The sequence below is a fragment of the Drosophila mauritiana genome, chromosome 3L, assembly GCF_004382145.1.
Source record: "Drosophila mauritiana strain mau12 chromosome 3L, ASM438214v1, whole genome shotgun sequence".
Lineage (NCBI taxonomy): Eukaryota > Metazoa > Arthropoda > Insecta > Diptera > Drosophilidae > Drosophila > Drosophila mauritiana.
In genome coordinates, this window is record NC_046669.1 from 13487061 (window position 1) to 13512879 (window position 25819).

A 25819-nucleotide genomic window follows, 5' to 3' on the forward strand; every position below is an offset into this window, starting at 1 on the left:
TCATAATTGAAAAAAAGCATTGTATTTATACAAAATATACGTAACATTTTAATAACATTTGTAACATATACTAAATATATTCATAAATTCATATATACATGATGTTGGGGATATAACAATTCAAGAAATTCGTTCTGGGCTCCCTACTTTTCTAGATACTAGAAGATATTTGGCGAACAGGATAATGATTATACAAAGTAAAAATATAAATGTAGATTACAGATAATTGAGGCTAATTCTAAGCAAATAAACATTTTGATATTACAGCTAAAAAATGGAATTTTTGGGAATTACTTCTAATTTTGTATGGGAACAGAGGACATGGGGATCATGGAATAATTTAAATATCCTTGGTGGCTAAAGCTATTTTGTGCCCGGGCGAAGAGACGTTGTTGGTGGTGGCATTGGCCAACCAGCAGGCACTGCCTCAGACGGACTTGATGAGGCGATCCTGCCGCTCGAAGAGTTTCGTCTTGTTGGCCAGCGTCTCAGCGGCGGTGGCAATAACACCACTGGTGGCAGCCATGGCGGCGGATGTGGCACTGGCCAGCCGCTCCTGCATCACGGCAGTTAAACACTCCCGGAATCCCAGCAGGAACTCATCCGCATTCTCACGGTTGAAGCACATGGGCGGCTTTAGCTTGATCACGTTATCGTTGGGACCGTCGGAGGAGACAAGCACCCTGTGAAGCTGCTTCATCCGGTTGACCACCCAGTGGGCAGCCTTCTTGTCGGGAATGCGCTCCTTCCGATCCTGAACCATCTCGATGCCCACAAAAAGTCCAGCGCCTCGCACATCGCCAATGCACTCGAATTCCTGCTTCAGACGATTGCACTCCTCCAAAAGATAATCACCTAGAACAAGAGCCTTCTGTTGCAGACCCTCCTCCTCGATCACGCGCATCACTGCATTGGCGATCGCACAGGAGACCGGATTGCCGCCATAAGTGTTAAAGTAGGCCACTCCGGTGGCATGGAAGGCCTGAGCGATTTCCGGAGTGGTGACCACCGCACCCACCGGATGACCATTGCCCATGGGCTTGGCCACACACACGATGTCGGGGATTACGTTTTGGGTCTCGAATGCCCAGTAGTGGCTTCCCACGCGTCCAAATCCCACCTGAACCTCGTCAGCTATGCACACTCCTCCGGCAGAGCGTACAGCATCGTAGACTGCCTGGAAGTATCCAGCTGGTGGCAGAATCTGGCCACCGCAACTCTGCAGACTCTCGGCGATGAAGGCGGCGACGCCCTGGCCCTTGGCCAACTGCTTCTGGCAGATCTCCTCAATGGGCTGAGCATACAGGGCACCCATGTCAGCATCCGGATACATCTTATCCGTGAACTTTCCGCCATAAACGTCCGGGCAGGGAGCCACATGCACGTAGTCGGGCTTGGCCTCGCCGCCGGGCTGGTTGAATTTGTATGGAGACACCTCCATCACCGACTGTAGATGACCATGATAGGCACTGTAACGTAATAAAAGAAATTAGCATACTTTTTCATCACTGTTTAAAATAAATACTAAGCAAGCTAAAATCATTTTTCAAAGCAAATGGAATCTCTAGAATGAAACATAAGAAACTTACTGGTCGAGAGTGATAACATCCTGACGCTTAGTAAAGTTGCGGGCCAGTCGCAGGGCCAGGTCATTAGCCTCGGATCCGGAATTGACGAAGAAGCAAACGGACAGAGGCTCCGGCATTTTGCTGGTCAACGTGCGAGCACACTGGACCAATTCGTCGTGGAGGAAGCGGTTGTTCGTCGAGATGGTGGCCATCTGCAGGGCTCCAGCTCGCACCACCTCGGGATGGCAATGACCCACTGCAAAGATTAAGGTAACATTTATGATTAATGTATAGTTTTTAACTTATAATCTCAATAAATGAATTTTAATTGTTATCAAGTAATAATAAAAGTAAAATAAATAACTATATTGTACATATAACTGAATACCAGCCCTCCTCTAAAACTAATCAAACTGCTAACTCACGATGATGAAAAAAACCCAAAAATAAAGCTTTCAATTAGCGCCACTGACCCAACGATTATAAGATCAAATTTATAGATCATCCAAATAGTGATAATTTTGTATTGAGGGCGTGACTAAAAATAAGCAAGTCGCGCACGTGATTTTCCCCGAGCCATTTGCTTGCCCGATTGTTTGAGCATATAAGCAGGCCAATCTGGCACGATGCCGAAAATAAAACGCTTTCAGACAGGCCCGTATCCATTGGGCTCGGCGTCGCCATCCGTAAGTGTATCGCTATTCCGTAGGCCCCGACGGATGGGCGATAAGCCCCGGACCCGGACCACTCCGCTCCCGTCGACGGCGACAGATTGCGACGTTTGGGGGTCAACTGCTCGTTCCGATTGCGTTTCTAATTCCGTCCCCTACACTCGCATTAGAAACATTTGGACTTGGACTCGCACGCCTCCGATAAGACGTAGTGCTCTGCGAGGCAGGTATCACGTGAAGTTCACGCGATGCCTTCACGTTTCTAGTTTTCATATCAGTGGCATGAAATTATATGGCGTATAATAGGCTGTTTCTGTTTCGTACGCTTGCTGATTAGGTTTGCAATGATCGAAGTGACCATGGGGGAGTCTCTGCACTTTGGTTTATAATTATGCCGAGGGGACAGAAGTACAGTTGTGCTGCGGAAAACTAACATTTTTAGAAACTTTTGTGAAGGAGCGTTACTAAGTATATATCTTCATCACTAGCTATATTGAAAATCTTTAGTTAGAGCTCGATCTAGATCGTATACTTAATATTATGAATATTATTACTATGCTTTTCAGCTTCTATAATTCTTATAACGCCCACCCACTTATTTTCCTCTTTCGCGATCAGCAAATTTTCCTAGTTTTTCGCGACATTGTCGACAATCTACAAGTGGTCGCGTTGACATGCTTACACATCCACTTCCACTTGCTCTTCTCTTTATATCGGCTGTTTGTCCGACTTTTCACAGCCCGCAGGCCGCTGGCTCGGGGTGTTTTTCCGACTATCTGCTCAGAATTTTCCACTCGCAATGTGTGCTGAGTGGCACAGCTGATTGCTCAGATCTCGTCGGGTTGGGGCACTACGAGCACAAATATTGAAAAACTAGACTACGTACGGACATATGGGCTGCACGACTGTACGCCCTGTGTGCTCAGCCCGGTGCAGCCCCGCCCCCTTTTCCGGACTGTGCCCGAGCGCCTATCTCGAGTACATTTCCACTCGCACGAGACGTTCACATGTTGCGGGCTGTCGGACACCCGGAGCGGAAAAAGTAGCACGAGATTACGAGGAACGTGGTTCTAGTTTCATAACAACTTGTTATTCAGATCGTCAGATCGTCCACACGTGCCCCCGCCACCTTATCATGGTTAGAGTGCTCCATGTTTGCTTGAGGACTGATTTCACACTTTGTTATTGATGACTTATGGGCATAGCCGTAAGTTACGTGCCTCTGCACGGACCCAATACTACGTTCTGAATGTGAAGGGGCAAACTATCAGTCGTATGATGATCGTAAGACTTGTTCGAGGTTGATTGAGTTTTGCGATTGTCTACGAAATGTGCAAGCGTCTAAGTGGGTCATTAAATGGGGGAGCACTACAAATATTGTTCACTGATCCCAATATCCATCATAAAGTTTTTGAATGTGTTCTAATATAAAGGGACAACATTGATTGATTGATTTATTGATCAGTTGATGGTGCAAACACTATCAGGTGACTATCTCTGAACTGTAAACAACTTTACCTCTTTGCACCCTTGGATGATAACCCTTATTGGAATATTGTTTTTGACCCTATAGATGAGCCCCTTAGGTGGCAATTTACCAAAAGGGAAGCTATTAATAAACGCTATAGTCATTGGGTTTTCAAATCTATTTCATCTATATTCAGTACATTCGCAATGCCAATGGCCTCATCTTATCAGTGCGGCAACCGCTAATACAAAAGGAAAAATTAATTTTATAGAAAGGCAGCTTTTAAAAAATATATTTAAAAAAAATTTTTATAATTTATGTTTCTATTATTATTTAAGGGTATGTAATATATAATATTACACTTATTAAGTTCTAATTAATAGTGATTTTCGGCTAGGGAAATTGCTGCCAAGAAATCCTTGTGAGTGGAAAAATTTTCCGTAGCAGGAAATGTTTTGGACAATTACAGACAAGACGCAAGCAATGGGAGCTACCTAGATCCCAGAATCAGCAAATTGGTTGACGACGTCAATCTTCGTTGTTTTTTTGTTATTGCCGTTGGGCCACCGTTGTTGATAAGTTGATATGGTTAGTCTGGATTTGACTGGGACCCCCTCGGTGATATATGTATGTACGTAATACGTATTGTATATTTTATACGCAAATGCGGCCCCTGGCCATTTGTTATTATTGTTGTTATTATTGTGATTGCCTTGATGGCACCGCTGTGTTAATCGCCAGTTATTGCTCTGCGGCACTGTGCCGGGGCCCGAAATCAGAACCAAGTGGCCAGGCCCGCCCGCCGGATTGCCATTCCCATTACGATTCCGGCAGGCAGCATCTAAATTTCGCCGTTGGCCGATGTGATAAGGCTGACTCAGTCGCACAGGGGCTTCTCAATCGGGGCCTGAACATGCCGCCGACGTCTGGCCCGCCACTTGTTCCTATATCTATATTTCAATTTGAGCACTCAACCTTGAACTTGCGTTGCCAAACGCTCCAAATGGAAGCAGTACCACATGCACTTTGCATCCGCACATTGGCCATTTGACGGGCGTGTGCCACTGCTAATCAGCATAAACAGAAATAGGATCCGTCAACGACCAAGCGTCGACGTCCGGACGGGAGGTCCAAAATAATCGTCATCAGGCCCCGGTTCCAAAATCGAAAAACATGACCTAGCAACGTACTTAACGACACCTACTTCATTATAACAATTTTTTGTTGCAAAGATGGCGATGGAATTATCATTTTCTGCGCCCTGCACCACAGTTTTCATCTAATTTTCAACTAATTAACAATTTTTTCGAGATGAATAATATAATATAGTGTATATATTATTTCTAGGAGCTGGTAAAGAAAATCTTTGATCTATTGATCTTACGCATTCTGTATTCTTACTAATTTTTATATATTTTTCAAATTTAGTTTTGTTAGATTGACTTACCGTGGGCCACATTGTTGATACAGTCCAGATACCGGGTGCCCTCCTCATCAAACATATATTGACCTTGTCCGCGCACAATTTTCAGTGGATCAGAGCGATAGAAGAGCTGGCAGGCTTGTCTATAGGGAAAATGCAAGTTATTAAGTAGGTTAATTAGGTGAATGGCAAAGTTGTTAGCTAAGCTAAGTAAAGTCATAAAATTCAGACAATGTAAAACGCAATGACGTATATGGAACGATAGTTACACTATTAACCGGGGCCTATTTCAACAGTTCACAAATATACGACAGAGTAGTACTCATTATCACCAAGATAATCCATGTTCCCACTCCCGTGTTTAATGGTTATTGTGTTTGTGTTTGTTAGACAAAAACAAGGCGTCTTGCTGTGTTTGATAAACATTTTAGGGTTGACTTTAGGCAAACAAAGTGAGCGGGAACGCAGCTGCTAACAATTTAATGGGGACAAAAAAATGCACTTTGATCCTAACTCCATTCTAAGCATTAGAAAATCATAATTATAAGCTATTTGAATTTAGCCTGATCCATATTTAGTTTAATACAGTAAACCAATAATTGTTACCTAAAATATTAGAAACATGAAAGTAATAAAACTGAACTGACGTGTTTTGTAAAAGTTCAAAGTCATAAAAAACAGGCCCCTTTTGTTTTCGAATTTCTGGATTTATTGCTAGCAATTGGAAATTAATTTCACAAGTTACCTAGCCTTTGTTCTTTTTTAAAATATTCCACAAAATGGAAAATTTGGGTTGATATTTTTCAGTCAATTTAGATTACAATATATAAGTAAGCGAGAACAAATGTGAAATTTATATTGAGCGTGATTATCAACAGCGAACACTCTGCTTAGCAAGCCCTTAGAAATTATTTTTAAAAGATTTCCAAATGGGTTTTATAAATATTTTTATGCAGTCAGGCGATAAAAAATCAATATAGCTCAAATCTAAAAAAGCGTCGCTGCTGCATGACTTTGTTTTCCTGCTTTCTTTTTTGTGCACTTTTTTTGTTATATTATTTCCTTGGGTGGCGGTGGCTGCTGTTGGCAACAGTGCCAAAAATACAAAAGTACAAGAAAATCGGGCGGCCTGCCGACCAATGCGAGCGAAAGAGAGGGCTGGCGATGAGTGGGCCGAGTGGGGGATGCCGCCTGACCTTGACAGCCAGAGCGAATTCAAGGCAAGGTCGCAGGCTCACGACCCGGACCAGGGATTACGGATACGAGCGAGGATAACGGCGTAAGGACCACGAAAGGATGCCACTTACCCGATGTGCTGGTTGCGCAGCTTGATGGTCTCCGTTTTGCTCAGCTGCTCGCTGGCCACCAGATTCAGTTGCTCGTGGGCGAAAGGCATTTTTGGGATATATTTTGTTTTTATTTTGTTTTTTTAACTCAGTAATTTAAATTCGGCAGAAAGGCGCGCACTTTTGGAACTGACAAGAGACTTGATTTAAATTCGCTTCGAGCCGTGTGTTGAGACTGGAGTCCTGGCAGGATAATCGGGGCTCCTGGACAGTCGCTGGCAGGCACGGTCGCCTTTAACGTCTTGTTTGAAATTGTTGCCGAAGCAAGTTTCGTTCTCGCTTATAAACACACACAGCGGCATATCTTGCCATCTCCCTCTGCGAATTCGAACTCGCTCGCGCCTATCGATTTGTCGATTATTCATCGCATTAGAGTCCATTTGGGCGCGATAATTTGAAGTATATAGTAATAGTAACAGTAAATAAATAGTAGTAGTAAATTGTAATAGTAAATAAATACTAGTAGTAATTTGTAATAGTAAATAAATACTAGTAGTAATTTGTAATAGTAAATAAATACTAGTAGTAAATAGAAATAAAATGTAATAGAAAATAGTAAAAGAAAATAGTTGGAAAATAAATCTATCATGGTACTTTTTTTGATAGACGAGAGTGTATCCAGCGAATTCCAGTTTTATGTTCCTGTAAGAAGTAATTCCTAGAATCTAAAAGTATCTATAAGCAATACCCCCAAGCAATCCAAAGCCATGCAGATCAGCGGTCGAAAATATCTATGTCGGTTATATAAAAAAACGTTTTCTTTTTATTTTTCTTTTGTTTTTTTTTTTGCTGTTTTCTTTATGTATATGTAAATACCAAGGACAATATCATTTGTTTTTCACTTTGTTGTTTGCAATAATATAATTAATAATATAATATTAAATCAGCGCTTTTTGTGTTCATTTTCATTTCAATTTATGTATACCGTTATCTTTTGCTATGCTAATGCCTTAAATTGGTTTGTATTAATTTTGATAAATACAATTATTTTATTAATGTTTCAATAAATTTTTGAATTATTCTTTAAATGTTTAACTTTATATTTGTTCATTTATAATTGTTCTTTACAATATACACAACTGAAATACTTTTATTGGAATTGTTTATCATTAAACACTAAGCACTAGTTTAGCTCGATCTTTTGCGTTTATGCCTGGTGTTTTCTTTCCTAATTGTCATCTTGAATTGGGGATCAGAGAACAGAATAGAATGGAGGTACGATTTTTGGGGTTTTCCAGGGGATTTTGTCTCGCAAGCAAAGCAAATTGGCTCTAAAAAGCAATGGAACAAATATCTAGGCATATAGAACTTGTACACTATATATAAATATATGTTCTTTGGGCATGAGAATTTTCCTATGTTCGATTTCTTTTGTTTTGCATTGTTTTGTGGTTCAGTGGTTCTTACGGTGCTTCGTCCTGCGTCCTTTTCAATAGCTTTCTCGATTCAAGGATGTATGATAAAAAATATAAAAGTGAGCATTGAATGTTTCCTTCTCTCTCTATATATGTAGTATATCTAGGTATAGTACAAGTTCGTGTTGAATTGTATGTGTTTATAGTGTCTATATAGCAGATACAGATATATAACCATTTCTTGTTATGTACTAGGTGGCACAGTTTGTTTTTGTTGTAGTTGGTTGTTGGTTGTTTTTGTGGTCTGGTCTGAATTCATTAAAGGTTTTTGGGGACTTGATATATATTAGTTGGGGTTCTCATAATAAGGATCAACTCAAAGGCGAGACCTGGAAATCATAAGAGTTCTTTTGTTATCCGGTAATATACACAATCATACATTTAATATGTGATATATCGATATATCTACAAGTTGGATTATCTCTGGTTAAAAGTCTAGCTCAATCTTAATCGTACAACAAGTTTGCTTCGGCTGAGGCTTTGCTATTCGGTAGTTTAGCTATCCATATTGACTATAACTAACTGCTATTGCTATTTACGATACGATAGTTACGTGGTACATGGTTGTGGATCTATATGGTATGGTACATATACGGTTCTATATGGTATTTATAAGCTTTCATTTCTTTCCGTGTGATGCGGTTTCTGTTTGTTTTGGTTGAATGAGTTTAAATGCCGTTTACCCTTTCATTAGCATAGCATATAGATAGCCTTGTTGCTGTTTGTAATCATAGTTATATATAGTTCTATACATATTAATTCACATAAATGGTTTACTTCATCTGTGTGTGTTTTTGCATGTGGGGGGTATTGAAGTTGAAATTGAAATGGTTTTCTTCATTTTGCTTAAAATTGCTTCTCATTGTCGTTTACAATTTAGATATAGTTTAGCATACGTTTTATATACGGTATATGTTTATATGTTGCTTGTATGCATGTATACGTTATATTAAATAGATATTTATCTCGTAGTTCTCAAAGTTTAAGATAAGCCTTCTCATCAAAATGTATCGCAATATACAAAGGCGTAAGTGCGTCCACAAGGCAATCCCCTTGATATTTTTCTTCACGCATGAACGTTGCAAAATGATTTCTTTTTGTTTCTATAAATTTTTGAAAATTTAACTTGAGTTTTGTTTTTTTTCAATTTTCTTTTCATTTGTTTTTTTTTTTTGTGTGGTAAATTCACTAACAATAAGTAACAGCATAAGCTTCTTTGCTTGAATTTGGTTTTTAATTTTTAGTTTTAGCTAAAAAATGTACATAACTGATATTCAGTAAAGCGTTTAATTACATAATAGTCAACAAAAATACAAGTACAATATCTCATATAACGATTCAATTTCAATTGTAATAATTTTGTATATGTTTTCAATTTCCACACAGACACATACATAAAGAGAGTTAATAAGAGAGAGTTAAGCAGAGAATTAGTTTTCCTTCTGGAGATTTGAGATGATTAAAACAAGCCCGGCATAGGATCCATGCCCTATACATATCATTTAGACACAAAGTTAACTTTCTTGGGGACTTAGGGCGAACAAATTGCTCTTGTGACATGCAAAGGTTCCATTTCATATTCCAAACACTATCACACACAACAAACGAAATCAACAAATTTTGCCGAAACGATTGACTGAACGACTGATTGACTGATTGAGTGAGTGAATGACAGATATAGGTAGATCGTTTAATCGAAAGTGAAGGATAGAGAGCGAAAAATACGTTGGTTTTTGTTTTGTTTTTGATCTATAAAAAGGATTTTTTCTTTGCTAATATTTTACACAATACGTATGAAGTTATAGTAAGCACTTGCTGGTTGTTCGTCGTGCCCGTTTAAAGTTGTTATATAATTTAATTTACTTGCTCGTGATCGCGCCCTGTCGGCTCGGCTCTTCCTGCTTCAACATCGTTTAACTTTTACTTAATGCCAATCAACCTCAAATTTTAAGCGTTAATTTCTTCTTGTCTCTACAGCGTTAATGTTATTTTTGCATTTTTTTTAGTGGCAGAGCGGACGTAGATGTCCTCCTGCCCTAGCAGTTTCATAATTCGTTTACCATTTTTCTGGGTTGGAGTTGCGTTTTGGGATCGGTTTGTTTTGGGGTGCGAGGGTCCTTTCTTGGTTAGTTGGTGAGGAGAATACAATTTTGCAGCGGATTTTCCTGGTGTCGGCCTTTTGCTCCTTAAAACATTTAACAAACATTCAAAAATTGTGCAGTGTGCAGTTTAAGTTGTACTAATAACAGGGATATGCCTTGCGGTGTTGTTAGATTGATCGAATTAATCGATTTAATCGCAGAACTGTAAAAGTTGTCGATAATTAAATTTGTAGAAACATGATAGAATTTCAGTCGACGAAAATGCCGATTAACCTAACAACACTGCGGGTATATAATTTGATATCTTGGTTAAAATTTAGAATTGATGCGCTTTTTGGGCTAAGTATTTCTGAGTGGGTGCTGGTGTAAGTGTTGCTGTGTGAGTGTTTTTGTGGCCATAGCTACTGCTTGCTTCATTTTATTTATATTCATAGCTTTTTACATTTTTGTGATTTAATTTTAAGATTATTTTTAATTTTTACAAATTATCTTTTGCTTAGGTGGGCTTGATTTTTGTTTGTTGTTTGTTTTTTGCGTTTGTTCAATTAGCTGCTGTAAATACAATCAATTTGGCAATATGCATGCGTGTGTATGTGTGTGTGTGCCGTGCATGCGTGTATTCGTGTGTGTTAGTGTGTGTTTGAATCTAACAAAAGCGACAATTCGTTACTAGTTTGCTGGTTATTTTTACATTTTACAGTGTCTGTGCCTTAAATCTTGATTCATCATTTTTTTCTCTGCATCGACTTTTTCTTTGCTTACTGTTTAGGGGATTTTAAGATATTTTACTTGTTCATTTTTAACATTTTAAGCTCTTGATTTTCTTAGTGTATGCCTTATTCGGTTGTGGTTGCTTTTCTTGGGGGCTTTTGTGGGTTTATCATCAAATAACATTGCTCTTACAGTAATCTTGTGAACCTAAACTTGTCTTGTCACTAGTTCAAACAAGTAATGACTAACGGTCTAAGCTACGTTGCTCGATTGATAATCAATAGTATAATAATAATAATCATACAATAATATGTTTTTAGAGTTTACACAGATTTACACATTTTTCGACTAGCGCGTGGTTAGTGGTTCAATAGAGGGTCTTAGGATCAGGATACCTAAGGTCTGGATAGGTCTTCTCTCTGGTTATTCTAGTTGAGGATCGGAGTGGTTCTTGGTTTCAATAGATATAAACACAGTTTTGGGGAGCCATATACTATACTATGGATATAGAACGGAAAGCCAAGTTGGACAGAGATGCTCATATTTTGTATTATTTTTTTTAAACATTTTTCTTTAACCTTGGCAGTGTTAAAATTTTGCATTTGATATTCCAGAAACTGTTTTTATTAACTAAAAAAGGTTTTTTACTGGTCTTAGTCTTAAAGACTTTTTGAAATCATAATAAGTATACGTTTTTTTGGTTAGAGCATCTCTTCAGCTACAACAAATTAACACATTTCTAGAAGAGCCTAGTCAAGCGGTATATGGAGAGCCATACAACTCAATAGTAATTGGATGTAGCCAGGGAATTTCGGGGTAAATTTCGTATATTCTGTCAAGCGCGTTGTGTTCAGTGTAGAAAGAGGCGTGCATGAGGGGCGAAGGTATTCGGTTGTTTTAACAAAGGTAGCACAATTAAACTGTTTACTGATCGAATTGCTGTAGCAATTTTGAAAGAATGTATCCAAAAGATTGTTATTGTTGCTCCAATTGCTAGAATTGCATTCGGTTTCTCCTTACTGGTAAACGGAATTATTATGAGATTTGTAGTTGTTGCTGCTGCTGTAGCGTTGGTGTTGCTGCTGTGATCCGGATGAATATTGATGATGATGTTGGTGGTGGGGGTGGTGTTGGTGTCCATGTTGGTGTTGCTCGTGGTGTTCACGATGGTGATGGTGGTGTTGGTGTTGGTGTTGTTCGTGTTCGTGTTGGTACTCCCGCTCGCGTTGTTCGCGTTGCTCGCGAAAATGTTGCTGCCTATCGCGATGGTGTTGCTGCTGCTGTTCGCGTTGCAGTTGCTGCTGCCGAGTGGGCGTTTGTTGCTGGTGCTCGCGTGTGGGCGTGGCATGTTGTTGATGCTGCTCCCTTGTGGGAGTCGCCTCACGCGACGCCTTCGTTGGTGTGTTGGTGGTGTTTCCCGGTTGCTGTTGTTGTTTGCTGGCAGTTGTTGCTGCTCCCGTTCCCGTTGTTGGTGTTCCTTGTGTGTTGTTGCTGTTCGTGTTGGGCGTTTTTGTGTTTGAATGGGGTTGCTGCTGCTGCTGCTGGGGATGTGGATGCGTATGCTGATGAGGTTGATGATTGCTGAGCGCCGCACTGCTACCATACTGGCTGTTGATGTTGTTGTGCAACTCATGGGGCAGTGGCGGCGGATTCTTGGCTTTCGTTAGCGGTATTGGTGTTGGCATTGGTTTTGGCGTCTCTGTTAAATCGATGCCCCATTCGTAAAGGAACTCGAGTTTTTGTCGTTCCAATGGGTCACTGGCCGGCAGGGCAAGCAAATGTTAGGCTTCTAAAAATATCAGCGCCGTCGGCTTCGGTTCCAAATTTGATTTTTTTGCTTCGACAACTAAGAAGGTTATTTCAGCCTTTTCACGATTAGCAAAGCATTCGGCTATTAGTCGAGCAACCTCCTGGAAAATCAAATAGAAAACCGTCATATTAATAACTCAAAAAAAGGGACTAGAACCTACCTGATGATGCAGACCCTCCACTTTGGTTCCATCTACCTCCAGGATGAGTTGGCCGACTTCTAGGCCGCCCGCTTCAAATGCTGCACCATTTTCCTATTTGCCAGGGTCCTTTTTAGTCTAAAAAGTATCTTTATGATCTATTGCATACTTACATGGATATTGATTATCCTAGGGAGCGGGTGTTTTGTATTAGCACCACCTTCGATAGCAATACCTAAAATTGGTTTGGTTTTCTTAACTGTAATGTGTAAGTTGCCTCTATGATCAGGTACGACGTTTGGATTGTGTTCATGTGTTTGTTCAGTCGTTGAACCACCATTTTGCTCCGCTGACAGACGCTGCATGGACTGAAAAACAAATAGGCCAAGTTCATGAAAAATTAAGTTCATAAAAAGATTAAAGATTTCAGTAGGTTTTCCCGGCTTGATCAAAAATATTCCATTGGCTTTACTTCTAAGATTAGCTTACAGTTCAAATTGTGTATTGGTTTGATTAAAAGTAACTTGGTTCAAGCTGATAAAATAGATTCTGTGATTTGGTAAAGGCAAGCAATTTAACAATTGGTTGATTTAAGGAATTTGTATATACTGTTTTGGGTTCTTGTACTTATTTACGTGTGGTTCAAACAATAGGAAACGGTTCAAGCTATGAAAAGGTAGGCCAATTCAAATTTACATAGTATATTGCTAGTTTAAAATAATCAATGGTACAGTTGCTGTTTATTTTGGAGTTAGGTATAAAGAGAATTAGAGAGATAGAAAGTAGAAACTTTTGTGTGATTTGTTTGGAATGAATCATGAAATGTTCTGGGGTGACCGAATTGTATAGAATTTAATAGAAAAACCGACGAAAGTCATAAGTTAAGATTTTAACTCTGTTAATTTCGAGCTGAAACATATACTGGTTTCTCTTGTTGGCATTCAAGTGCTGTATTCAGTTATTATATGTAGATATAGATACATATCTGTTTATTTAGTGTACTTGCACTATTTTCGAGTAGCACTCACCTGATGCCTTCGTACACCTTTATCGCCCAGCAATGTGCCGCCTTCTTCCTTCATATCGAAACTTCTTGAGAGTTTTGTGGCCAACTCCTATTCATTTAATTTAGTTTCGGTTTCGATTTTCGAATATGTGGCCACAATGTATTTTGGCAATGAATTGGTTTGTATTTTTGGGTTTTGCATAGTGAGCAAACATTTGATTGATTTTTGGTCGTACAAAAAGGTTGAATGTAAAATGAAAATAGTAGAGATATTTGCATAAGAATTCGTTGTAGTTGCTTGTTGTAGAGATTAAAAAACGTTGTAGATTTCTTGGTAGACTGTATTGGTTGCGTGTGTTATTTGGATAGAATATATATTAAAAGTTCTTCATCTTTAGAAAGTGTTTGCTGTTTGCTTTGGTACTCGCTCACTTTCAAACATACAGATAGAAATTTAATTGAATAAAGTATGACATTTGACTATACGGTGGGTTAAATTGAGTGGTGGGGTTGTTTTCGGGTCGGTGGATGGGTGGTTTCGGTGGGACAGCATATGCCAAAGCGTGCTTCAGAAAGTGATAGAGATGGTGACAGTCAGAGATTCTGGATATCGATTGGCATCCAAAGTGAACTGAACTGAACTGAGCTGAGCCAAACCGATTTGCTTTGAATTGCAGAGTTTTCATGTTTTTCCTTTTTGCTTGCGATTTTTTGGTTACCTTTAACCATATTGGATTTATCCGGCGATGTAAGCTTGATTGCTTGATTGGCTTGGCAGTGGTTTTTCAGCTTGTCACTGTAGAGTGCAGAGTTTATCTTTAATCGGAAAACTAAGGCACAAAATAGGAAGAATACCAAAAACACTTGAAATACTTCTTCACTTCTTTGTACCTTTCAATGATAATGATATTGGAATCCTTTTCAACAAACATTAAGCCAATTTATTAATTAAAAGTCGAAAGGCTTCAATCGAATACGACTTCAGATATTTTTCGTGCCGAAAGGACCTTGATAATCCTAACTCTTAAGTCGTACCATTCTGTTGTCGCACGCCAGAGGCACGAAATTGATGGATGTGATTTAGTCAATGAAGACTAATCGGCTTTTCACCTAATTAGAATCTTGATCAAAGCTGAGGTCAAAGTGCAATTATGAATATGCGAGTGCTGTGTGCGTTTCTGTGGAATTTTGTCTGTGTGGCTGGGCTGTGTTTGTCATTGAGTTGGTGCAGTTTAAGGCTTTGCAACTATACAGTAATTATACAATCTATTTATAAAAGCTAATATTTAGATTTGGCAACTAAGACACTTAGATTTCGGTAGCTAGACTAAGTCGGACTAGGTGGGGCCAAATGTAGCGCTAACTAAAACTTGAAAACTTCAACTTACGAGTATATTACATGACTAAGAGCTGCCAACTACAACTAGGATTGGGGTGCGTGTGTGTTATTGTGTGTGTGTGTGTGTGTGGGGAGCAGCAGCTAAAATAGAGGCCAACATAAATCGGGATTTACACTAATTACAGGGCAAATGAAAAGAAATGGTAAAAACACTACAAATCGATGTGTGAGAGGTGAATTATTGGTGAATCATGGCTGGCTGGTGAACCAAGACCAATTTATTTGATGCTGAACGGATATTGATATTTGCGTGTGTTTCGAAATCGGGGTGACTCATGCGTAAATGTGCAAATGTATTTTTCAAGCTTTTCTTTTTTTTTTTTTGGTTTTTTGGCTTTCTTTTTAGTTTTCACTTTTGTTCGTTTTTTGTCTTAAAGGCTTGACCTTTTGCTTTTAAATGCATTGTTGGCTTTTTAGTCTTGTGTCTTGTTTAGCTTTTGTTTTAAGATACTTACATTGACAATTACTTTACAAAAAGAGACTAAGGAAATCTATATGAAAAGTTTTCGAGTGCGCCACGAAAAATTAAATAAAACAAAACACAATGGAAAATAATGTGGGGCTTGTGGGGCAAGCAAAATTTGATTTGGAATGAGAGCACAAAACTAAATTACACTTCCTACGAATACAACACAAAATGCTGGATATGCAACCGAATTCAATAAAAAGAATCTTTTAATTTTGTTATTTTAATGGCACTTGCAGTGGCTTTCGTTGCAATGCACATTCAAAAAACGGTTAAGTTAGTTAAGTTAGTTAATAGAGAGAGACAGAGTTACAGAGAGATAGAGAGAGATAGAGAGCGAGTGAGAGAGTGATAGCAACAATACTAAGTAGTTCAGGCTAAATTGAATGCAACGAGATGCAAATTGAAAGGTCTGTTCCAAAAGAAAAACAAAATGCAGACTGTGAGAACATTTCGCAGACAAAAATGAATCCACTCAACTTGCGAACACAATTTCTATTTTGTGGTTGCTGGTGTCGTTTTATTATTAGGTATTTTGGTTTGTTTTCGTTTGGTAACGTTTAACGAAAAATACATTGGCACTTACTAGAGGTCGTCCCCAATACCATGATTTGACACGTTGTGTTAAACCACCCAAATGTGAACGCAGTCCATCTAAGTAGCCGCCCTGAAATGCACACAAATGAACAAACAAGAACAATTTCGGGGAGTACGGGACAAGAGCTCACGGAAATCGCAGGAACTCAAAAACGATCTGAATTCAATGGATCTCTGATGGTGGGCGGTACAACAAAAGTGGTGAGGGCGTCGGGTGAAATGAGAAACTCGTGAAAACTGAGTGAAAATCAGGGGGGAAAATCAGTGTGCTAGGTTTAAAGAGAGAAAGTAATAGTGGGAATTTGTGGGTCTTTTTTGTGGGGTTCCTAGGTTATAGTTTGTATTAAGCTAGTCAAGCTACTTTGAAGTTTGTTACTGGATATAATGTAGAAGAATACGGGAGGTTATATGTTACTTTTTTAAACTGATAACTACTTAAATGTACTATTGGAATCGAATACCTAAGGTCTTTACCATAATATGGGTCTGTATATGTTTCTAAATCAAATTAAAGTTTACAATTGCTACTGCAGTTATAGGTAAGACTACATTTTTCATATATATTCCTATGGGATGTAGTTTACAAAAAAATTTAAGTTTTTAATTATAAATACTAAAGAAGTTTCTACATTTTCACTATAGATCTGCGCAACAAATGCTGCTTAGCATCATGTTGATAAGCCAGCTTAGCTACATATGCTGCCGACTGGGCTGAAATGTTGCGTCCACTTTAGAAGCATACTTTTAGGCTACAAGTTGAATTTCACGGATTAATCTTTGCCTATGCCTACTAAATCGCGTTCAATTGCTAATTAGCTTTGGTTATGTCAAAACTTTGTGAGGTAATCTTCTCAAAAGCTCCGTTGCATGGGGCTGCAATACGCCCACGTTCACGTTCCCACCTCTTGCATTTGGAAAATTATGCACACGAATCACCCAGCGGCGAAATTAGTTAGAGAAATGGCTTAAAACAGAGTAGCGGGCTAAATATTTACAAGAGGTTTTGTTGCATTTTCTTTGGTTACGCTTGCTTCCTTATTGGTTTTTCCTTTGTTAAGTATGTACGTTTGTATATTTATTTGGTATTTATATATGTGTGTATGTGTTTTGTGTGTTTCGCATTTGGTTGTGTGTGTGCGTGTGAGTGTCGAAAAGATAGTTTCGGAAAGTGCTTAAAGTGTAACAAACGGCGAATGCAGCAAAACATCGAGCTTACCTGTTCCTGTTCGCAATTAATGCGATTCCCAGTCCATTGCGCATACGCAGCGTGTAACGATGGCGAAAAAAGAAAGATGGAAGCCGTAAAAAAGGAAAATTAATTATCGCCGCTTAGTTGCTAATGAGCTTCATCTCTTTTCAATGCCAAATTCAAACGCCTTTCTGGCCATCAACTGCCGCCCAGAGTCAGTCGGCAGAAATGACAAATTTTCCGTTTACGTCATGTTCGAGCAAAACAAAAAAAAAACCAATTGGTAAATACTGTAGAGACACAAAAAAAATATCAGTGGCCGATGGAAACCAAAAACGCAGCACAGCTGCAGTGTACGGCAGCTGCAGTATCCCACAGATACACTTTATTTATTTGTCACTTTAGTTGGAGCATTGCGTAAATCGCACTCTTGCACTCGCACTTACAGCATGTACATAAATCTTGGCGATATAATTGCAGTATAATTTTTAGTCATAAATATCGACAATCTTTGTTTATCAAATCGGTTGCCATTGTTTCTGTCGTCGCTGTGGGTAATTTTTTACATTACTAGGCCATAAAAAGTAACTGGGAAAACGTTCAGTGGCAAAACGTCAAAGAAAGCAAAACTTAACGCAACAATAAAAACCCCAAGTTGGAAAATATGCATATGCCAAGCCAACTCAAAAATGCTCTAGCAAAGTCAAATGCTTGCAGTATAATGAGTGTTGAGTAATAAAATAATTAAAGGAATCATATCCTATAATATAATTATATATGTAATATAATGCTAATTCACTTATTTTAATTAAAAGTTATATTATCAGTGAAAAAGTAGTAATAAAAGTAAGTTAACTATTTATTTAAATTGTTAATTAACAAATCAATATAGCTGAGTGTTAATTAAATTAGACTTGCAGCTATTAATTGCTGATTGTCTTTTCTTTTTTAATATAGTCTTATAATTAACATATATATTCTAAAAGCAAACTGAGTGTTATTGCTTCCCAATCGCCAAAAATTGCTACAGAACTTTGTTATAGTTTTGTTTTGGCTACCCAATCGACATGAGATGTTAGTTAGCTACGGAAGTTCAACTATTTTTAGCAGTTCACAAGGTCTCTAAAAGATTTGGTCAAACTCTGTACCATCTGCCCACGACTCTGGCCGAAAAAGAGTAACTTGCTGCTGCGGCTGGCTGGGCATCGTCAACTTGGTTGGCTTTTGGCAGCAATCGCAGCAGCAGCAGCAGCAGCCGCAGCAGAAACAACATCAGCAACATGAGCAACTACAACCGGGCAGCAGCAGCAGAAACTATGGACTCAGCCGGAGCTCTACCTTCAGAAAAGTCTGCAGTTTCAGTCGCGCGTCGTCGCTTCGAGCGTGAGGTTGAAAACCCAGTCATCAGAGGAAAATAAACGTTAACACCGATTTGTGCGGCCAACAAGCATCAGCTAAAAGTGCGTATTAAATTGGACGAGAAACAAGTTGCCAGTGGAGTTGACAAATCTCGCGTTTCGTTACATTTCGCGCTCTGTTTGCTGCCAAATTGTTGCATAAATAATAATGCTAGCAGAAGTTTGGTCTGACTCTTCTGTGGTTGGTTATATCATCGCAATACGTTTCTGCTGTTTTATTGCTCTGAGTTTTGCATTCAATTAACTACTATTTCTCACTTTTTTCGGTTGAGCTAATTTCCTTTGTTACTTTTCTTAATTGCCAGAATGAAGTTGAGACGCAGTCAGACCAGACAGCGGTTTCGTCTGATTTGTTGTCGTTCTTTTTTGCAATTAAGTTGCCTTACGGAAATGGGGGGATTCTAGGTGGGTAAGGCTGAGAAATAGTTGCTAAACATTTCGACCCAGAAAAACCATCGGCTGTCAGCTGTAGGGAAAGCCAAAGTGGTTAGGTAGAAATGCGCAAAAACACAGAACCAACGAACGAAAGGCATTTAATGGCTTTTTAGACAGCCTTTCAGAGTGTCTTTGGGCCTAAGGGCACTGACAACTGACTCAAGTAATTGCCTTTACAAAAAGCATAAATACGAATACCCCTTTTCCGAGGAGAAACCTAATGGAGATTGCTCCAATAAAACATCGTTCCGGATGTTCACAAAGAGCACACTCTTCATGTGTTCATCAAAATTGGTTTCGGTTAACCAATCGATTCTGGCCAACTTTGACCCACTTCTCATCACCGCTGATCGTCGAATTCAGAGCCACAGATTTGATAAATTATTCCAAGACATTCGGTCAGCTGTCAGTTTTTATTTTATAGGTCAATGAGCTAGTCCAAAATGTGAACACAATTATTCATATCCAGTGTCACAACACAGAACTCAACTCTGATCTCAGGCATGTCTGACTTCATCGTTGGCATAACAATAGTGTGAATTAGACAACAATTTAAATGTTCGCCTTTTGTTTAACTTAAGAAAAAGTTAACGAAATAAGGTTCCGACTGGAAGAACGAGAAAAATTTCACCAGAACCAAAGGAACAACTGCAACTTCAACTTTTTTAACCGGGAACCGGGAGGCACACAACTTTCACAGAAGAGAAAGAGAATTTTCCACATAATAATGAAAACTTTCAGTCAATTGCCTGATGTCAGCCCATTTAACTGTATTTTCCCTACGCACATCATCATTTTCGGGTAATTTTTCTCCCAATTTGTTCAATCATTTTCGTAATTTTTTTTTTGCGTCTTTTGGTAAGCTGCTCAGGGCAACCATTTCAAAATCAATCAAATTTATGACTTTGCAAACTTTTGCAGCCAAGATTTGTTGTCGTATTTGATGATGTTTTTTTAGCCGTAGCTATTCCTATGTAGTAGCTCATTTTTGTAACTCGATTCGAAAAGCTGGCAATCATCATTCATAGCACATGCCATTGACCTCGTTGTTCACTCGGAGGCTGGGGGATTTGGGGAACTGGAGGCTGGGGACGGGGGCACCTCTTTGTCATTAGATACGCAGCGGAGGAGGGAGGGGGCGATCGGAGTTCAACACTGATTGGTCAACCAAATCGATGGAGTTTCCGAACGCAGTTTAGTAGTAAAGCTGGATTTTATTAATGCCATTGCAAGGTCGAACAAATTATGGTTTTTTAAATTTAAATAAAAGTGCTGCTTGCAAAACTGTCACCTGTCAAAAGATAACGAATGCAATAAAAGATAATGTCACAAGGCGGCCAAAATATCGGTTAACCAATTTTGATTTTTACACTTAGCATGCAAAACACAATTTAATTATATTAATTTTTTTAAATGATAAGAACGAATTTCGAGAAACAAAGCAATATTTTCAGTTTTAATTACTTAAATATTAATTTTAAAACACAGGCCAAATTCGATTTCTTCAAAATGTCTCCCTAGGCTAATAAAAACTCCAGAATTTTTTAAGAGTATTTAAAAGGTAGCATCATTACGTGGCCCCCGGGGAACCCAGTCAAGTATAATTAATAATGTCAAAAGATGACGGGGTGTCCGGATTGCTAAAACAACATAATGGATAGACGCAAAAGAGTTTGTCATAACGGTTAATCAAGATTCAAGACTTCGCACCTCCCCGCCCCCTTGCCACAATTAAGGTTCTCATTATGATGGGTAAGAGTGTTCTCTATTGACAGACATGTCTTCAAACTGACAGTTCACCAACTGGGCTCAATCTCATAATTATATTTGACACCCATTGAATTTGTAGACCGGATTTGGGTTTGTTTTTGTTTTCAACTTCACCAGTAGACTGGTTTTCGCTACGCATCCAAATGGTTTATTTACACTATAAACAAACAACTTCTTCTCGTCTCGTACTTGCTTTTGGGTCGAAAACTTGCAGCTACAACAATTTACTTTCCATTTACGTTTGCTCTTGACAAAGTTTTGTACCTTATTTAGTACATTTCTCTAATGACCCACTTCGAGCTTTTGGTCCCCCCACCTCGATTTCTATACCCGGCTCCGTCGATTCCCTGTAATTTCGAAAAAGTGAGTGTCCCATAAGCCAGACAAGCGACATCCAACAAAAAGTTGTTTGTCAGTTGTAGTTGAAATCAAACTGGTTACTCAGCTGCTGCCGTCTGGCTCTGGTCCGTCCTCCAGTCATCCAGTCTTTCGGTCCGCCAGTCCATTGGCCATCGTTCATCGGTCGGTCAAGCCGGCCCAAATGGTGTCAGCTGTGTAAACAGGGCTAAGCAAGCGGATCGCAAGCCGTTTAGCTGCTCATTTCCCCGCTGCCACAGCCATCCAAATCAATTTCTTGCGAACTGAAATCCAAAATCCTGCCCTGAACTTGACTGTCTGCATGTGATACGGTTGAACGCCTTTTGCGGAAATTATTGCAATTTTCTTGTCTTGTCTTCTAGCCGAACACACATAGCACCACCACCGTACATTGGGGTTTTGACGGTGGGTTTACTTTCACTTTTGCCGCACTTACTCAACAAGTTGTGGGGGTCCACTGAAGTTTGCTCACACGGGAAACATTCATCAAAAGATTGAAGAGCTCGACTTTTCGCTCTAACTCAAATAAGAAGTTAAGTGCATAAGTGAAGTTAGCTGCACATAAAAATAGTTTTTTATTGCAGCGCAATTCTTGCTAGTTGGAATGAGTTTTAAAAGCGTTGTGTTTACAATCCTTTAAAAAGAAATGTAAAAGATTTTTACTACGAAATATTTTTTGCATTACTCCCTTTATAAGTTCTACTTTATATTGAAAATATTAGAATCAAATATTAAAGTCTTGACTTAAGGCTTGAATAATAAGAATAATCAGTTAGTTAAATTGAATTCATTGGTGTGACCTTTATTTATTTTCCCTCACTTTTCCAAACGAGTGCAACGTCAAACCCTCAAACAAAGTCCACTCCACACTGATTGCAACTTTGCCAAAGACCAACAAATCATTTAAACAAATCAAACATCAACAGGCGACCGGCGAACAACATGGAGACCTATTTGACGGAGATCAAACAGTTGCGCATACCACGCCCGAAATTTGAGCCCAACAGTTGCCATCAGCAGCACCATCATGCGGTGACAGCCGTCGGAGCCACGCCCATCCAGCCGCCCCCGCCCCTGCACCACCGTCAGTGGCGACACTTTGTGCGACCCTTTACGCCGCCACGCGATTACCATCTGCCCATGGTGGCCGAGGGCTCCTCCATGCACGACAAGATGTGAGGAGGACCCACATTCACTGGATGGGCAAACATGCTGCATTACCCACACATAGCCCCACATAATATACGATACCTACTTAGGATAGTGCTTAAGTCTAGATGTTAGCTTAGTTAACGTACGATAGATACAGATACAGTTGCAGATACAAAGAATTAAAGTATACAAAAAATGGAGATTTCTTTTTAATGCGGGTTTTTAAGTAAGTGTGCTGATCATGAAATGAAACTTCATGGCATGAGCAAATGGAGTGTTATTTGGAACTATGTGGATAATCTGTTGCTCTACCATTTATAAAATATTATATTTAATCCCCAGAGATGTCAGATCCTACGACAAATTCGCTATCGATTCGTTTACTCACCGCATCTGGTTCGTATTCCGGTAAAAGGGTTTCGCTGCCCCGGCGAGTTCTGTGCTCATCACAGCCGTATTCCTAAGCCGGGATAAAAGAATTTACAAGATACATTTTTCAGCGGCTTATGTGCTTCTCTGCTCGACGACCAATTCGGCTTGGCACTGGTCTAAATGCGACTTAACAGTATTACAACACTCAATAGCCAATTGGACAACATTTAATAAGGAAGTACAACATAACCGGAAACAGAGACAAAAACGCAAACATCAACCACATTGAGCAGTTGGACAAACATGGAAAAAGATTCAAAAGTATAAAAAAACGACTATAGACGTTACACACAACAAGAGACAAAGATACAAAAAGTAGATAGACAGAGAAAGATAAAACCACTAAAGATACAAAATAAAGTAAGACATATACGACAGACAGACAAGAGCTGGAGATTGCAAAACTCGGCGATGTAACCAGCCGAATGTCAATTTTTTAATAGAAGCTTAGAAAAACTTAAAAACAGCATATTGATCAGGCATAGATTTCGGTGCCAAAAAATATTGTCAGAAAATAAAGAGGAAACTTTCTCAGGACACTCATCGAGTAATTTTCTTCAAAGAGCCTAGATACGAATGTTTCGAGATAGGTTTCTTCGACAGATTTAAAGTTTTTAAAACAGCTTGCGGAAAAGTAGACCTTCAGTGGTAGCAATATACATATATATAACTTTTTCAGCTTGCTACCCTATTCGCGCGAATCTTTTCAGTCCTGACCTGTTGCTGATTGTCTTTGGTCTGCCTGAATTTCAATTGACTTGGTCCCAACGGATGGTGATGATGACGACCGGATCCCACGTTGCCGCCGATACCGCCCAGATGACGCAATGAGGCATGGTGGGGTTGATAGTGTTGCTGCTGCTGTTGTTGTTGTGGAGGCGACAATGATGATGAGGACTGGTTGCTGCCTGTCTGATAATGTGATGCTGGCTGTGAGCGATGCAGTATGGGTCCCGCCGACATGGGCCGATGGGGCAACTGTAGTGCGGGTCTAGCGTATACATATACACAGGTCAGTTAACTGTTATGATGGGAAGTGGGTGCTTAGGGGTCAGTGTTGGGAAATCCCTGGAGAATATTGTCGAGCTATATATCTATATAGGTTCTTTCCTTTTATAATAAGTATAATTATAATTTACACAATGCTAACATTTAATAATTCCGAATAAAAGCATTTTTAGTTCTATAAGCTTTAAGCATCCTTATCTTTTCACCTGCACACTATGATAATGTTGAACAAGCCTTTGTGAATCTTTTGTAAACTACTACTACCATACCCTATCCAACACTGTTTAGGATGGGATATTTTGGGATATGGGGTAATATGGATTTTAGGTAAGTGGCTAGGTACCGTTTGTGTATATCCGTTACGGTCATGCCCAGGCCCGAGTCCGACGAAGGACTCCGTCCGGTGGCGGCTATTATTTCCAAATCATCGGCAGTTACCTGTTGGCGAACGGAACGGAATGGTACGGAATGGAACGAATCGAACGATTTGGTTTGCATACGACTTGCGAGTGAGACAGTGACAGCTGAAAGGTTTGACAGTGAGTGAGAGTGAGAGGGACTCTAGTCTAGGCTTCTGTAGAATTCTACCAAGCATAGACAGAAAGATGGAGAGAAAGTGAGACAGAGATAGCGTCTGGGTAGAGCGACAAAGATAGAGTGATAGGGAGTGCATTCGTACTTCGATCGGTAGTTAAATTGATTGGTATTTTATATTGGTGCTGATTCATGGTAACTGTTGTGGATTCTTGGTTATCCTTTTAAGTGCATCTTTAACGTGGGATTACATGAGATCAATTTGGTATTATACAATAATTTTATTACTTAGTGTACTAAATCTAAAGATTACTATTAGGTTGAGCTTTGTCATACCCCATTATCGAAGCAGCTAAGTTTTTTGTATTCCTATGTATGTACATCTACAGTTTGGCTCATTTGGAGTCAACTGCACATTTGAAAATAATTAAATTGTGTTAAGTTTCCACAAAGCAATTTTTCCGATCGATTTGGTTTTCTTTTTGGCTTAAAATACATATTTTTACAAACAGTCTTCTTCTTATTGCTATAAAATATGTAAAAACTTCGCCACTACAATGTAGAGTAAAGTTGTATGTATATGTGGGAATTGGTTGGAAAAATTGACATTCGATTTGATTGTTTTTGTTTTGAAATGCAATTTTACTTGCAAAGGGCCGAATCAGATGTAAGAGAGTTTCTGAAAGCTTTCTCAAAAGTAAATAAAAGAAAATTGCATGCAATTTTGTTGTAAATGAAAGAAGCAATAACTGGTTTAGAGTCGGGTGGCTAAAGAAAGTATCAAGTGTATGTATCTCGTTCAACAATTAAACTACAAGTTTTATTTTGATTTTCTTTTGTCGAGTGTTATTTGTATTTTTTCTACAGTTGGAACAAATAAGTTAAAGTAAAAGTTACAAACATACAGTGACAACAATTATCAACGACAACAGCAAGAAGAGAAAGATATACTAAACAATAAACACATTGTGGGAGTTATATAGTAGAGTATAGACAGTAGAGTAGGTATATAGACGAATAGTAGACAGTAGACCGGTTGAACAGTAGTCAAAGTTATTTAGAGTTTATTTGGCTGAACATGCTCAGTGTGTATTTTTGGGATATAGTAGTGTCTCCCACTTAACTAAGTATATATTGTGTCTGTGTCGTAGAATAAATCTTCTAAAAAGCTTACCGGCAAATCACGGGCGGGGTCTCCCTTACGCTGAAAAAGATTATAAAGTTTACATAGGGGTTAACAGGGTATAGAGATCAACGGGCTTACCCTATGCCTATCCACGCTATAAGGATCGCGTTCTCTGCGATAGACGAGCTCATCGTATCGCGTGCGATCCTCGGGGAAAACTAATTCCCGTATTTCCGTCACTAGCGTGTGCTAATAT

At 39.1% G+C, this 25819-nt stretch overlaps 3 protein-coding genes across 13 annotated transcripts in view; 1 reads left to right on the forward strand and 2 right to left on the reverse strand.

The window, feature by feature from the left end:
* Nucleotides 1-2: 2 nt before the first annotated feature.
* Nucleotides 3-6725, reverse strand: LOC117139497 (alanine--glyoxylate aminotransferase 2-like). The gene is made up of 4 exons (XM_033301825.1): nt 6438-6725; nt 5155-5273; nt 1590-1824; nt 3-1469 (listed from the first exon to the last, which is right to left on the reverse strand). The coding sequence occupies exons 1-4, from the start codon at nt 6524-6526 to the stop codon at nt 428-430; spliced, it is 1485 nt and encodes a 494-aa protein (XP_033157716.1). The 5' UTR covers nt 6527-6725; the 3' UTR covers nt 3-427.
* Nucleotides 6726-12464: 5739 nt separating this feature from the next.
* The window catches only part of LOC117139770 (whirlin), a 30176-nt gene continuing 16821 nt past the window's right edge, over nt 12465-25819 (reverse strand). Inside the window, exons 8-18 of one of the 11 annotated variants that reach the window (XM_033302366.1) lie at nt 25702-25812; nt 25612-25641; nt 24247-24341; nt 23613-23886; nt 22852-22923; nt 17338-17343; nt 16111-16191; nt 13682-13768; nt 12827-13021; nt 12675-12767; nt 12465-12614 (exon numbers count right to left, since the gene is read on the reverse strand). In XM_033302366.1, the coding sequence (XP_033158257.1) occupies nt 12486-12614; nt 12675-12767; nt 12827-13021; nt 13682-13768; nt 16111-16191; nt 17338-17343; nt 22852-22923; nt 23613-23886; nt 24247-24341; nt 25612-25641; nt 25702-25812 (1173 nt within the window). In that variant the 3' untranslated portion in view covers nt 12465-12485. Of the gene's footprint in view, nt 12615-12674; nt 12768-12826; nt 13022-13681; nt 13769-16110; nt 16192-17337; nt 17344-22851; nt 22924-23612; nt 23887-24246; nt 24342-25611; nt 25642-25701; nt 25813-25819 lie in introns of those variants that run through there. The other 10 variants (XM_033302367.1, XM_033302369.1, XM_033302372.1 and 7 more) reach the window with 10 other exon arrangements.
* LOC117139771 lies at nt 18662-22659 on the forward strand. Its single transcript, XM_033302377.1, has 2 exons — nt 18662-18770; nt 22238-22659. Exon 2 carries the CDS (start codon nt 22254-22256, stop codon nt 22488-22490), a length of 237 nt encoding a protein of 78 aa, XP_033158268.1. The 5' UTR covers nt 18662-18770; nt 22238-22253; the 3' UTR covers nt 22491-22659.

Coding starts and splice junctions, on each gene's coding strand:
- LOC117139497 (XM_033301825.1), bottom strand. CDS start 6,526: ATGCCTTTCGCCCACGAGCAACTGAATCTGGTGGCCAGCGAGCAGCTG. Junction 5,274..6,437: donor CTGCGCAACCAGCACATCGG/GTAAGTGGCATC, acceptor TTTTCCCTATAG/ACAAGCCTGCCAGCTCTTCT. Junction 1,470..1,589: donor GATGTTATCACTCTCGACCA/GTAAGTTTCTTA, acceptor ATTACGTTACAG/TGCCTATCATGGTCATCTAC.
- LOC117139771 (XM_033302377.1), top strand. CDS start 22,254: ATGGAGACCTATTTGACGGAGATCAAACAGTTGCGCATACCACGCCCG.